Source organism: Podospora bellae-mahoneyi, chromosome 5 (genome assembly GCF_035222275.1).
Source record: "Podospora bellae-mahoneyi strain CBS 112042 chromosome 5, whole genome shotgun sequence".
Taxonomy (NCBI): domain Eukaryota; kingdom Fungi; phylum Ascomycota; class Sordariomycetes; order Sordariales; family Podosporaceae; genus Podospora; species Podospora bellae-mahoneyi.
The window spans coordinates 2,491,719-2,504,152 of record NC_085884.1 but is presented as its reverse complement, the minus strand read 5'-3'; the positions used below and the strand labels follow the sequence as shown (position 1 = coordinate 2,504,152).

At 50.4% G+C, this 12,434-nt stretch overlaps 4 protein-coding genes across 4 annotated transcripts; 1 reads left to right on the top strand and 3 right to left on the bottom strand.

The window, feature by feature from the left end:
* Positions 1 to 497: 497 nt before the first annotated feature.
* QC761_512170 (uncharacterized protein) lies at positions 498 to 1,352 on the bottom strand. The gene is made up of 2 exons (XM_062880383.1): positions 832 to 1,352; positions 498 to 765 (listed from the first exon to the last, which is right to left on the bottom strand). The coding sequence occupies exons 1-2, from the start codon at positions 1,281 to 1,283 to the stop codon at positions 648 to 650; spliced, it is 570 nt and encodes a 189-aa protein (XP_062731093.1). The 5' UTR covers positions 1,284 to 1,352; the 3' UTR covers positions 498 to 647.
* A 566-nt stretch (positions 1,353 to 1,918) lies between these two features.
* Positions 1,919 to 2,659, bottom strand: QC761_512160 (uncharacterized protein; the record flags this gene model as incomplete). Its single annotated transcript, XM_062880382.1, has 1 exon — positions 1,919 to 2,659. The coding sequence occupies one exon, from the start codon at positions 2,657 to 2,659 to the stop codon at positions 1,919 to 1,921; it is 741 nt and encodes a 246-aa protein (XP_062731092.1).
* Positions 2,660 to 2,912: 253 nt separating this feature from the next.
* Positions 2,913 to 5,022, top strand: QC761_0081180 (uncharacterized protein; the record flags this gene model as incomplete). The annotated part of the gene is made up of 4 exons (XM_062872846.1): positions 2,913 to 2,996; positions 3,126 to 3,450; positions 3,482 to 4,023; positions 4,124 to 5,022. The coding sequence occupies 4 exons, from the start codon at positions 2,913 to 2,915 to the stop codon at positions 4,193 to 4,195; spliced, it is 1,023 nt and encodes a 340-aa protein (XP_062731091.1). The 3' UTR covers positions 4,196 to 5,022.
* Positions 5,023 to 8,951: 3,929 nt separating this feature from the next.
* Positions 8,952 to 12,182, bottom strand: QC761_512140 (uncharacterized protein; the record flags this gene model as incomplete). The annotated part of the gene is made up of 2 exons (XM_062880381.1): positions 8,952 to 12,050; positions 12,155 to 12,182. The coding sequence occupies 2 exons, from the start codon at positions 12,180 to 12,182 to the stop codon at positions 11,044 to 11,046; spliced, it is 1,035 nt and encodes a 344-aa protein (XP_062731090.1). The 3' UTR covers positions 8,952 to 11,043.
* Between the last annotated feature and the right edge of the window lie 252 nt (positions 12,183 to 12,434).

Below are 12,434 nucleotides of genomic sequence, written 5' to 3'. Positions count from 1 at the left end.
GTAAACAGCAGGGAGAGTAACTGCCGACTGAACCTTCCAATTCATGTCTCACATGACCCAGCTTCCATTTCATCTCAAGGCGTTTCGACTCAGGCACAGAGAAGCTCGCCGATTTATTTCGGTTGTCAAATGTTAAGGGCCTACGGCTGGGTAGAGGCGTAGGTCACAGGTAAAGGATTGAATTGTCGGATAAAGAAGAAAAGAAAGAGGAAGGTAGAGTATACTGCCCACGACGTCCTCTTATACCTCATAAACCCTCCGGACTCCCCTTGCCAACATGCGTAATTTCAACCAGAATTGTCCGAATTGACTACGTCAAGCGCAAGCCTCGCACGTCAACCGTCCTCTACATTAAATAACCCTAACCTGGGTATCATCCCATACCATCAAGCACGGGTAGGAGACATCAGTTATGCCGTAATCACATCATTTCAACCCAGTGTCTACACAAGCAGAAAGGGAGATAGCGTACGGAACAAGCCTAGCTGATGTATTGTTTGCTGACTAAATCACTCCAGGCCGCTATTCTCCAAAGTCCAGGCCGCTCATCCGCCTGTTGCTCCGCCTCCATCAACAAGCCCTCATGTTGCCGCAATGCTGATCAACTTAGCACCTGTCACCAGTCACATAGACATTCCACTTGTCCTTCATGAGCTCCTGGGCGGAAACCTTCTCGGTTCTTCCCTCGTAGTACAAGCAGTTGTCCTGGAGAAACCAGGCGCTGCTCGCAATATTCTTCCAGGCAATTTCCTTGACGGAGTCATTCTACAACAACTAGTCAGCGCATATCTGCATGGAAGATTGGGATAGAAAAGGAAAATAGAAACATACGTCATTGCACCACCAAATAGCGGAGTTGTAAGCGCAGCTAACACGGCCGCAGCTGCGAGGGGAGCTATTGGGGGCAGGGCTGTCAATGGATCCAAGGTAACGGACGCCATCACGGATGTCGACACAGTTGGCAGCTCCTTTTCCACTGTCCAAGTGGCAGTTGGCAGACTGGCTCTCGGGCTGCTGCCACGGGCCATCAAAGCGTGAAGATCCACGGTCTGGATGTTGCTGGTGAAGGTCTGGCTCCAGCCGGGGTGAGTGGCGTCCATCTGGGCGATGGCCTCCTCGATGGTACCGGTGACAAAATCGCGGGCGCCGTTGGGTTTGTTGGGGTCGACTGGGAGAGACCACTTGACTTTGACGACGGAGTAGCTGAAAACGGGGGGCTCGGCAGCTCCGTGGACGAGCTGGATGAGGAGAGCGCCGACGGCGAAGAATGTCTTGGTGAGCATGATGATGGAGTTGGGAAAGAGTTTAGTTGTGGTGGGTGATGGTCTGGAAGCTCAGAGGGTGCCTTGGTGCTGTGGAGGTGAGGAGAGGGAAAGGAATAGTGCTTGGTGGAAGTGGTCGAATATTTATATCGAGACCAGGGCCATCTCAAGGAACAACCCTCCAGGAGCCCCATATTTAGTGAGCCTCGTCTCATGTCCCCATTCACTTCATTGAGTCACTGTCCCAATCACGATGGCATTGAATCTCAAAACCTGGAGCCTCATGAAGTCACAAGTGCTGCAATGGTATATCTGCGGATCAACTGCGGCTCTATAAGTGGGCATTGCTTGAGTGAATCCAGGCTGGTGACTGCTCACAATCTCTTTTGTGAATGCTGCCCTTTGTCCAACAAAACCATTGCTCCTGTTTTTGGTGAGATGGATTGAGCCAGGTGAATATTCTCAAACTCCCCATCTCCACCCACCACAGACCCTACAGTCATGACCCTTTTCGCTCCGCATCACCCATCACCCAACAAACAATCGACACCTTGCTGTTGAACTTCCCCAGTGTGGTGGCATGGCCTTCAGCCTCTCCGCCCTTCATCACCCCACCGCCCTGCCAGAACCCCTGGAGAACCCACCTCCAAGCTCCTTTACTCAATCCTGTACAATGCCCCCCGCTCTTTGTCAAATACGTCTCTAAAGACATCCCCGCCGGACAACCGATGCTTATCCACCTCCGCCTTCAGCTTGGCTACCTCTTCTTGATACGTGGTATTCCTCTCGACTGCCTTCTCGAGCTCAGCCCAGATCTTGTCAATTTCGTTTTGTGAATCTGCGACTTTCCCCTCAAGCGTAAATTTCAAGCGCTCATACCAACCACACATGAACTTTGCCCTGGTCAAATCCATGTTTAGCGAGCTAACCTCTCTCGCCAAATTGTCGTGGGCCTCTTGTAGCTTTTTGTGTTGCAACTGGAGGTTGTCTTTCTCTCGCTTGAGGGTGTCGTAGAGGGCCTGGGACTCGCGATGCCAGTCGATGATGGTTTGGGCTTCGGTTGTGGTCAGGGTGTAGGCGTTTGGTTGTTCGGTGGGTGAGGGGGGCTTGATCTCCTCCTCCGGGGCGGGCTTGGGGAGGGGAGTATCCGCTTTGGATGCAGGCGGCTTCTTGTCGGTGGTGTCTTGCGTCTTGGGGTTGACTTGCTTGTCCTCGATCTTGACGGGGTGGTCGGGGTCGGGGTTTGTGGCATCGCGTCTTGCATTCAGCTTGGCCAGCAGTCTTAAGTCTCTCCTGTAGCGAGCCTCGGGATCGGAATTATTTTTCATAAGCTCACAGATCTCGTCTTGCCTAGAGCGCATGCGCAGGCACCGCAGTCGGTCGCGGAAGGTGCCCATGTCGAAGATCCCACGTTGATGGGTTGCGTTTGGCCAAAGCCAGTGGTGGGAAAGAGGAGGAAGTCTGTTTTGGGTACCGTACCAACCCGATAGGCGTGGGTTGGGGTAAAGCTAAAACGCGATTCGGGCTCTGGACTTGTGATGGACTGCTGATTGCTGACAAAAGCACTGCCCAGCATATTAGCCTTTTCTTCTTTTCACCTTTTCATCTTCCTCCGCATCCCCACCGCACAAACGGGCTCAACTCAACATCATGAGCCCAATCATTTGGGCTTGCCCCATCTGTGGATGGGACATTGACGGTCTAACCGAGGAAGCTGCATTCTGGTTCAACCAAGTTCGCGGGTGTATGTGACACATTTCAATGTACCTGGCCATGCTAACATGCTGCTGCTTGCTAGTGTGGATGGATGTCGCCAATGGACAGACCACGTTGACTGGAATTGGCGTCTAAAATGGTGATGAGGCCCACTTCGGATCCTTCATTGCTCCTCAGAACCCAGCCGCGAGATACGACGATGAAGGCTACGATAAGTCCGATGATGACATGTTTTCCTTCGATGGTCATCAGCCTTTTGAGAACAGACGTGGATTTGCTTTCCACAATGTCTGCTGGACACTGCTGAAGGAAGCCTTCTGGCCGAAGCCTATCCCTCTCGGTACAACTTTCCAGATTTTCGATTCACTCACCCTGGTGATTCGGGTAAAGAAATTGGACTCGGGCTACGGCTATGGGGTAAATTCAGCAGAGTACTTTCCTTGGGAGATTAATATTGAGTCGCAGGAAGGTGGTCCGCCTCCATTATCACCCAATCAACACAGACTTTCGACGGAACGATCAGGACACTAAGAATGCGCTTCATAACAGGAATCACATCTTGCAAGCTGTTCAGAAGGTTGCTGACCTTATCAAAGCCAACAGTCAGGTGGCTGTGGGCAGTTCAGTGCCGCCATGGAATGTCACTCCTGAACCAGATGATGGACGCTGGTCGAGGGTAGCGGGAAGTATGCAAACTCTCGAGTTTCTACTTTATCCACTGCCAACTGCCTGTCGAGAGCTATTGAATCATAAGATCGTCGTTTCTGACAACATATTGCGGGTCTCTGTGTCGACTGTCGAGGTTGGAGACTTCAGCTATATCTCCGGCATTGTTCTCACCAGTCCAGGCCACACCATCACCATAGGCTATATGGGTTCCGCCGAGAAACAGCAACACAGATACTTTGGGTTCAACGACTTGACGGGCTTCAGAATTGCAGTCGGGATAGGCGGCATTCACGCCATACAATGTACCGGCACCCACGTCATCGATTGGTGGCTGGCTGGGCTGTCCCGCCAACGGCCTCATAACAAAGCGCTTGACGTCATCATATCTAATTCAGGGGCTCAGATTCGGCTTTGATGTAAATCAACTCCTACAGTATCCCTTCAGGGAGATACATCGCTAATTGTATATCACATAGGGCTTCCGTCTGATCAGCATTGGCACGTCCAAAAGTGTGGTGACAACAGTGACGAGAGTGCTGTCGGCATGAATACAAGTGACATCTCTGAAAGCATGGCGGCCCGACAACTCAAGAAAGCCGGGCTGTGGTATCCCGACGTTCCACCCGACGACATCCAACTCAACGGTGACAAATTCCACCCACTGAAGTTATACCTGCTGGGGTTCAAGCTTATCTTTTGGACGCATTTTTGGAGGGCCAGGGGGCAGGTATCTCCAGCATCTCACCAGCATCTCTTTGCATGGCTATCGCCGTTTGGCTTTAAGTACTAACAGCGGATATCCCCGATCAATGCAAGACCTTTGGTCGGTGGGCAGACACCGAACCGCGACGCCAGAAAACTACCCGTCTCGACATTGATAGAACTGGGGGCGAGAGGATATTTGGTATTAGAATTCTTCATAGATTCTGCAGAGATGGTCAAGGCCTTGAGCACACCGATGGGGTTCTGGTTTCTTTCGAGGTATGGGTTTTGTGTTGTGTAGTGGGGAGATTATTGATCGCTATCTTGGCCGTGAATTGCCAACCGGATACACCTACACCAGATTACGACGAACAAGGGGAACAGTTGTGATTTTGAGGTTAACAGCGCGGAGGTAAGCCGGGGTGGTTGGTTCTTGGCACCACTGGCAGAATTTCAACTGAAAGAGGGGAATGCCTATTACGGGGTTCTACAGCGTACAATTTCGTCGTTATGCAGGCAGGCTTCCGGCGCTTGGGGTTATGACTAAACCCAAGTCGCTTCAGTCATAAAGGAGACGCGCCCTCGAAAACAAGGCCAATAGATTATCGACAGGCTTGCCTTTGGGTTTATTTCCGCGCTGCTCTTACTCATCAGAGAAAGGGTAGGTACCTAGATTAACGAACCTGACATTCGGGGGACCACTACCATTGAATTCCCAGCACCTGTGCCTATGATGTATCAGAACTGTAAGAACCTCTCGAGACCAGATTCAAAAGCCTCATCCTCTTGCTGCCTTTCGTAGCGCCGTCTTCGTATTGCGAATCATTGCCATCTACCGGTCGTTTCGTCGGTTTTGTCAAGAGCCCAACCCCAAAACTGAGGCCTGCTCCGTTGTCCTCAGAGATGGAGGTGTTTTCGGTTGTTGGGGTTGATACCTGAGCATTGGTTGAATAGGGTACTGTGCGAGATATTCCCGGTGGTGTTGCCGACGTGTTCTGGCTTGATGCGTCGGTATCCACAGTGTTGTCGGAGGAGCCGGTGGCACTTGAACTGTTGGAAATTGTTGGACAGGGAGTGGGACCTTGATTATCGGTCCTTGTCGAGCATGTCGAGGCTATGGCCTGAGCGGGGGGCTTGTTAGATCCTCTCCGTGGCCCCGCCTTAGTTTCGCTGGGAGGCTGAATATGATTCCCCCACATGGGATTGTTAGTGGATCGACGTTCTCAGACTTGAAGAGCCTGTCCAGAATCTCAACCTTTGCCTCCGGTCTGTTGACAATAATCTCCTCCAGGTCTGCCAAAGAGGCTCCCAGAAAGTGTAGGACAGCGGCTTAGGAAGGTCGCTGACCGCGAAAATGAGGCCCAGGAAGCAGGTGGAAATTGATCAACAAACAGTATTATTGAGTTTTCAAGGTTAAAATTACAGAGTGTGGAAAACCAACAGAAATACGCCCCAAGAGCAAACACCAGGTGTGGGTCTAGTGAAAAGATGGGCCTTGTAGGCGTCTTCTCATGTATTCTTTCCTCGCAGCAGATATGAAGCTTTCTGTGAGTCGAATTGAGAAGAGCTTGGACAGATGAGTCCCTTTCAAATCTTGTATTCGGTTCTTCAAAGGCGTTGAAGTCGTAGAGGAACTCAGAGCTGAACTTATCATACGACAATGCTCTAGTGACGCCCTGACTAAGTGCAGCAAGGCCCCGGTTCCTTTAACAAACCAGCCCCGTTTGTCCTCTTCATCCCACATGACAACATATTTCTGATCTATCCGCCTTAGCTTGTCAATATAACCCTGTTTAGTTATGTGGAGAGAGACATCTTTCTTGCCAATGCTAAATTGACATCCGCCAGTCACAATCTGTCCCACTGAAAATGACACTTTCTCGAAAGAGAACTCGCGGCTCGGACAAGTTAGCCTGGTGCTTCCAATCTGATACTTAGCACTTTTGTGTCCTGGGGAAGAAACAAGTTAACAGGGGCCCTGTTCCTGACAACCTTATGTACTTACCAGCCATACACAGTGCCTCAGAACACCAGCCGACATGTCTTCGACAAAGCAAGTCTTCCAAGCTTATCTCAATCTTGCCTTCCGCCGTAGCAGCGTCTAGATACGAAATTCTCTCCCCGGTAGGGTTGTACCAATGATGCCAGAGGACAACATTTCCCACAACCTCCACAGCAATGAGTAGCTATTGCGGAGAAGCCTTTGAGATAGTAGTGTCCCAGAAAACAGTGCAGCCTTGGAGCTGCTATAAATGCGGCCGCCATATGAAGTGGTATTTCGATTCCGGTATTGCCTTCTGGGCGTTGTGACATTGGATACCCTTCGACGATAATAGGGTTGCCAAACAAGCTGTGCCAGCACTGTCCTGGCTTTGAATCTTTCTTTCCGTCACGCCATTCCAATCACGCCGCTCATTTCGAATGCAATTCAATAACCTTGTTGATTTGTGGCGTGCCCGAAGCGATTTGCCTTCTGTTGGACATGTCCGGAAAACAGCACATAGCCAACCAAAGATTACTCCAACCTCGCAGAGAAAGGCAGCTGTGCCTACAGCCATAACCAGCCCGTCGGACGACGTCACCAAAGCCGTTATAAATGACCGGTCGGGCAATGTTACTAACAGTATTAGTCTCGCATATATACATGTAGGTACCTGTGCGATAGCTTAGAGGGTGTCTTACCTAATTTCCTATCTGAATCACTACAGTCCATTCCATCACCCAATACATCCAAAATACGCAAAACATATGCACCGGTGACAGGCCATGTCTGACATATATATTCAGCACAAGTGAGTCCTTGAGCATTTTGTTCGGACCCCCTTAGAGTAATCACGTCGGGCATGTGCCAGCCTAATGACTTGTGTGTCTGGTATGCATGCTGATGTCTTATTGTGGGGCACCTACAAAGGGCCTACTTTTCACCAGAACCACACCTTTTTGCTCTTAAGGCTGGATTTGGCTTACTGTTTACTTTTACTCGGAACAACTAACAACAACCAACTGTAATATCAATTTATCAACCAATTTCTCTGCCTTTGGCCTCTCTTTTGTGGGCAGTGACTACACTTGGCCACCGCCCTACACTTACAAACCCAACTGAATCCAGCCCGGTCTTAAAACATACATAATGGACCACAGAGGGAATACGACGACTCACTTGTCGCGTACGGGGACGCTGTGCCAGGATGTTGATCTGATAGCGTTCATGGCGTGGCAGGACACACTGTTGTCTCGAATAAGGCTGGCTAGAAGCCATTGATAAGATGGAGACTCAAATAACGCTTCTCAATATTGGTGGTCGTCCTGCAGGAAGTTAATTCCGTCGACTTCAACTTCAACTGGCAGTTCAATTGGTGTCTCTTTGGAAGGTTGCTGCTCGAGTCCAGTGCTGTCGCTGTCTTCATCATGTTGAATCCAGTTTATGATCCGTGATCCCAGGGCTTCAGTGCTAGTCCCATTATATTCTGATGCCGGCTTCGCTGACAGTCTATCGTCAGTAGATGTTGTCAACTAACATCGGCACAGCTCAGATATATCGCTGCTGAGGATTAGCGATCTGCTCATATGCTCCAGATTGCACTTCAATTGGACGTTAACTTACTCGCGATACTTGTGCACAAAGAACATAACACCCCTTGGCATCTGCGATGAGCCTGGATTCCTATTCTCAAGGTGAAGGCTTTGAGCAACGGGGGTAGCTTCCTGGAGATGTTGGCATAGCCTTCCGGTCCTACCTCCAGCTGGCGGATATGATTGGCAAGGGAATCGGCCAGCTCAGTCTTGTAGACATTGAGGATGTCACCATCAATGCTGCCATCGTCCAAATAAACTGTTTGATTATCAGACTGATCTTCATGTATATTGCCATCGTCCGTCTTTGACTCGTTTTGGGGCCTAATAGACAATTCCATGGGCAATCCATATCCTAATCAGATACGGATCCCATGGCAGTGTCGTCCTTCAAGGGTGCAAGCTTCACATCCACATTTTGCGGCGCTTGAATTTTTTCAGATGCCACTAAGGTTTTGGCTTCAGATGCTGAGTCTGGCTGGTGTCCATAAGTCCTGATGGACCAGAGTTTTTCAGAAGGGTAGTAGATTTAACGGATCCGAACCTCTGAATCTTGGGCCCATCTGATTTGTTGTTATCTTCCAAAACAAAATTTTACGATGGTGCGAGATCGCTACTATGGTCTGTAATCGACTTTGGCAGCCCTGTGCGTGTGACGGTCCGGTCAAAGCATCTGGTACCCAAACGATCTTCAGCCATTGGATCGTCTGGATTTTTCCCAGATATCCAATCATGATCACTGAGGGGGACGTCATGGCTCTCCACGGGGTGCGATCTGGAGCTCTGTAACGGAATGTCATGGGCAGTAGTGGCCTTCAACATATGCCTCATATTGAATGTACTCCATGGCTGATTCCCTTCAGCGACCAGCTCATCCATCCTAACAATACGATCACTGCCGTCGACATGTTGTTTGTTCAAGGTCTCACGATATTCTCGGTCCTTCTGTTCGCGATACTTGTATCCTTTTTAAAATGATAAGTATGTAGATACCTAGCTAGGTAGACAAGGAAACCGGGGGAGGCGGTGCGGGGCGCTTGAATACAGGGTAAGATGGCAGAAAGACTCACTATTCCGTCGAGCAATGCTATCAAAAACACGTCGTCTCTCCTCTTCCCGATCTTGCAATGTGACTGACTTACACAACGTAGACTTATCCTTCCCCTCCCTGGAGTCTACATTCTGCGGTCTTCTCAAGAAAGGTTTCTCTATCTGAGGGACAGTCCGCTCTGAATCTTCCCCCATACTTTCGCTTGTCACGGCCGCTTTGCACTTTTTCTTTTCTTTCATAGGGGATGCGGTAGTCAACCTCGTCAAAATCGGACTCATCGTTCTGACTTCCCTCCCCAACTTTGTAGGCTACTGTCGGAGTGTCTTCACCCTGGCTTGTCAGCGCCAAGGCCGTTATGTTGTCTTTCCATTCATAATGATCCTCCGAATGAGACACAGACAACCTGGGAGATTCAGACAGTGGCAAGGCAACCGTCCCCTCTCGATGTAGCATAGCTTGACTTGTTCCACGGAGCATCGCCCTCACCACAATGTCTTCCTGGCCCCCCAAAGCACACTAGCCCCTGATCAGGACACCTTTCGCACTTGCTGTCCATGATGTGCACGGCGGTTGGTTGGGTGACGCAGTATTAAATGATGTTATAGGTAGTAGTTGTTTTGCTCGATATCTACGCCGTGTGTTGGCCAGAAGAGTTCGCGGAAAGGTGTCAAAATTCAGATGAGGGGTCACCCAGACGACCAATGATATGACCACCCACAGAGCCTGCTTCTCAAAGCTGGAGTGATGGACTTGGCGGGATCTGCCTCACGTACTGCCTCATAAAAATGTGCCATAGCGAGCTGAGTCCAATCAAAATATGAGGCGAGCTTGCATATTTACTAATTCTGCCCATATCCCAGTAGGCAGTGCTGTGGCGCTGTGCAGTCCGAGACAGTCCCATAGCCATAATCACCTGGAATCTAGCACATGGTGCTAACTGTGGTGAAATAGTTGTCAATCCATCTTCATTCTCGTATCTCAACACCACCTATCAAACCCCAAATCCCAAAGCCTTCCTCCCAACTGCCCATCCGTCAAAAGACATCAAGACCAATACCATAATATCATCCTTTCCCTTCCAAGCCATCACCAAACATCGGTCTGACCGACAAGTCCTCATTGTTATGTCTATAATGTGCAACTTGAGTCATCTAACAAGTTAGAAAACGAGATCGAGAACACGCAGCGCAAAATGCAACCCATCCTCATGTTATCATATGACCTGACATGATGTGAAAGAAAGAACAAAGAGCAAGAAAAAAAACTATACAAAATGGTATCATTAAAACGACAGGAATGAAAGAGAGAGGAACAATGAACAAAGAATCGCTCTCAAGTCCGATCGGCCAGGTACCATGGGCCATTCAGAATCGGATATTGACAAAACGCCGCAGTCCAAAATGTGCACAGCATCTAAAATGCATGACAGGAGGAAATATGCGTTGAAAAGATTCCCGACACCGTTGATGCTTGAAGAGATGCTATGCAACCCGCATCCGAGGATCCGTGTTGGTCAAGACCCGACGTCGGGTGCGACCGGCAGTGATAAAAGGCCAGGCGTGAAATAGGCATGACCGGAAGCTCCAAGGCAAACGAACGCAGCCATATGCTTAATAACCGAGCTCGGAATGCTGTGTGACCCATGAGGAGGAGATCACGAGTAAAATGGTGTTGGATGGGTGGTGGTGGTACAGGACGGTTGCAACCACACTCGTCCGGAAGGGTCCAGGCCGAGAACCCCAAAGCACAAGGCGACACCGGCTAGGCCTGCCTTTGCTGGTGCCAGGTGGGACAGACATGCAATGCGTCAGACATTGTGAGACTGCCTGAGGGAACGATATCCATAAGCGGAAAGGTTTTTATTGTTGCTTTGGGTCTTTGGTGTTCTTTCCGTGGTGACGATGTTGTTGTGGTTGTTGGGGATGGTGCTGATGCGAGTGGTGGGTTGAGCTCTCGGTGCGCTCCCTCTGTCGGCCCCTTGGTTCTTCCTCCTCGTCTTGGCCAGAGCTGAATCTGCGGCGGTCCTCCTCATACCAAGCACTAAGAGGCTTGCCGCCAAACATCAAGTCATCATCTTCGATGACGGTGGCCATCATCCATGAGTGGCTGTTCAGGTCCATCTCGCTGGTGTTTGCGTCTGGTACGTGGAGGTTGGGGACGAGCATGTATGACTGGGCGTTCATGTCGTTTGGTGAGCCCTGTGGAGACGACATTGCGCGTGTGGTGTTGAAGTGGGGAGGAACTGTAGAAAAGACAGGACAAAAATATAAAACCACGTGGCACACAAAGGAGGGATTCGGTCTCTCTTTGTTGCTTTATCTGCTTTGTGAGGCTCTGGTGAAAGGGGTCGGCGTCTTTGTTGTGGTGGGAGAGGCGGGGTGGCCTGCCTAATAAGGCAAACGGGAGGCTCGGTAAGGGCGATCCTACACAAGTGCCTGGTTGTTGGGCTGCCGTCTGACTGACTTTACAGTGACACAAGTCATCAAAATGCTTGGCCAGCAGACCTGAAGATGAAGAGGAGGTCAGAGGACGGTTGCAGGGCGGGGCGACAGGAGAGCAACAACTCACTGGGTGCTGAGGGGCGGCTGCCCGAGACACAATAAAAAGGGCGAAAAGGTTGAGATGATTGCTCAAGGAGTTTGGGGGAGGCTGGCTGACAAGGCGCGTTGTTTGTGCGTCGTCAGGTCGCGGGGTATAAGTGCTGTCCAGAGAGGCAGAGAGGGTGGGCAAAACGCGGGGTACAGCAGGGCGACGTTTCCCCAAAAGCCAAAATCCCTGCCTTGTTGCGCGGGGTAAAAACGGAGTTGTGGAATTGAGCTGCCCGTCTGGGAATGTTCGAGTCTTGTGGTGGACACCAGGGGAATTGTCGCGATATGATATGTATGGATATCGGTGGTGACCGGTGATAACAAGGTGAAAGGGCCGAAAAGATAGGTAGGCGTCTCTCAATGCGTCCGGTGGCTGTGGCTGCGACTTATTCGACGGAACACGGGCTTCGGTCGGCGCAATTCGATATCGGAGAACGTTTTTTAACTCGGTGCTGAAGATTTGATGGTGGGGTTGGTGGACAGGACACGCTAAAAAAGTGTCAGATGGGGGGAACAATTGGGACCTCGTGGGCAGGGCGGGCGGACAAAGCAGCCAGATAAATAAATGCAAAACACTTGAGCAGTCAGATTGCCGTGCAAATGATCAATGATTTGTCGCATAAGCGTATCGGTCGGATCTCGGGACCAAAGCGAGCAGGGAAACGCGACGAGCTGAGCGATGACGTTTTGGTGAGGCGGACAGACAGAGCCGGAGTATCGCCGCCGCCACTGCAAAGAGAATCGCTGAAGACCTTTTCAAGTTTTTTTCGGGGGGACATACAACAAGTTATAGCAGTGGGACTTGGCTTCTTTTCGGATCTGTTGCTCTCAATGCTGCCGGCTCTTTGCGCAAGGGCGAACCCAGGTTTTGCG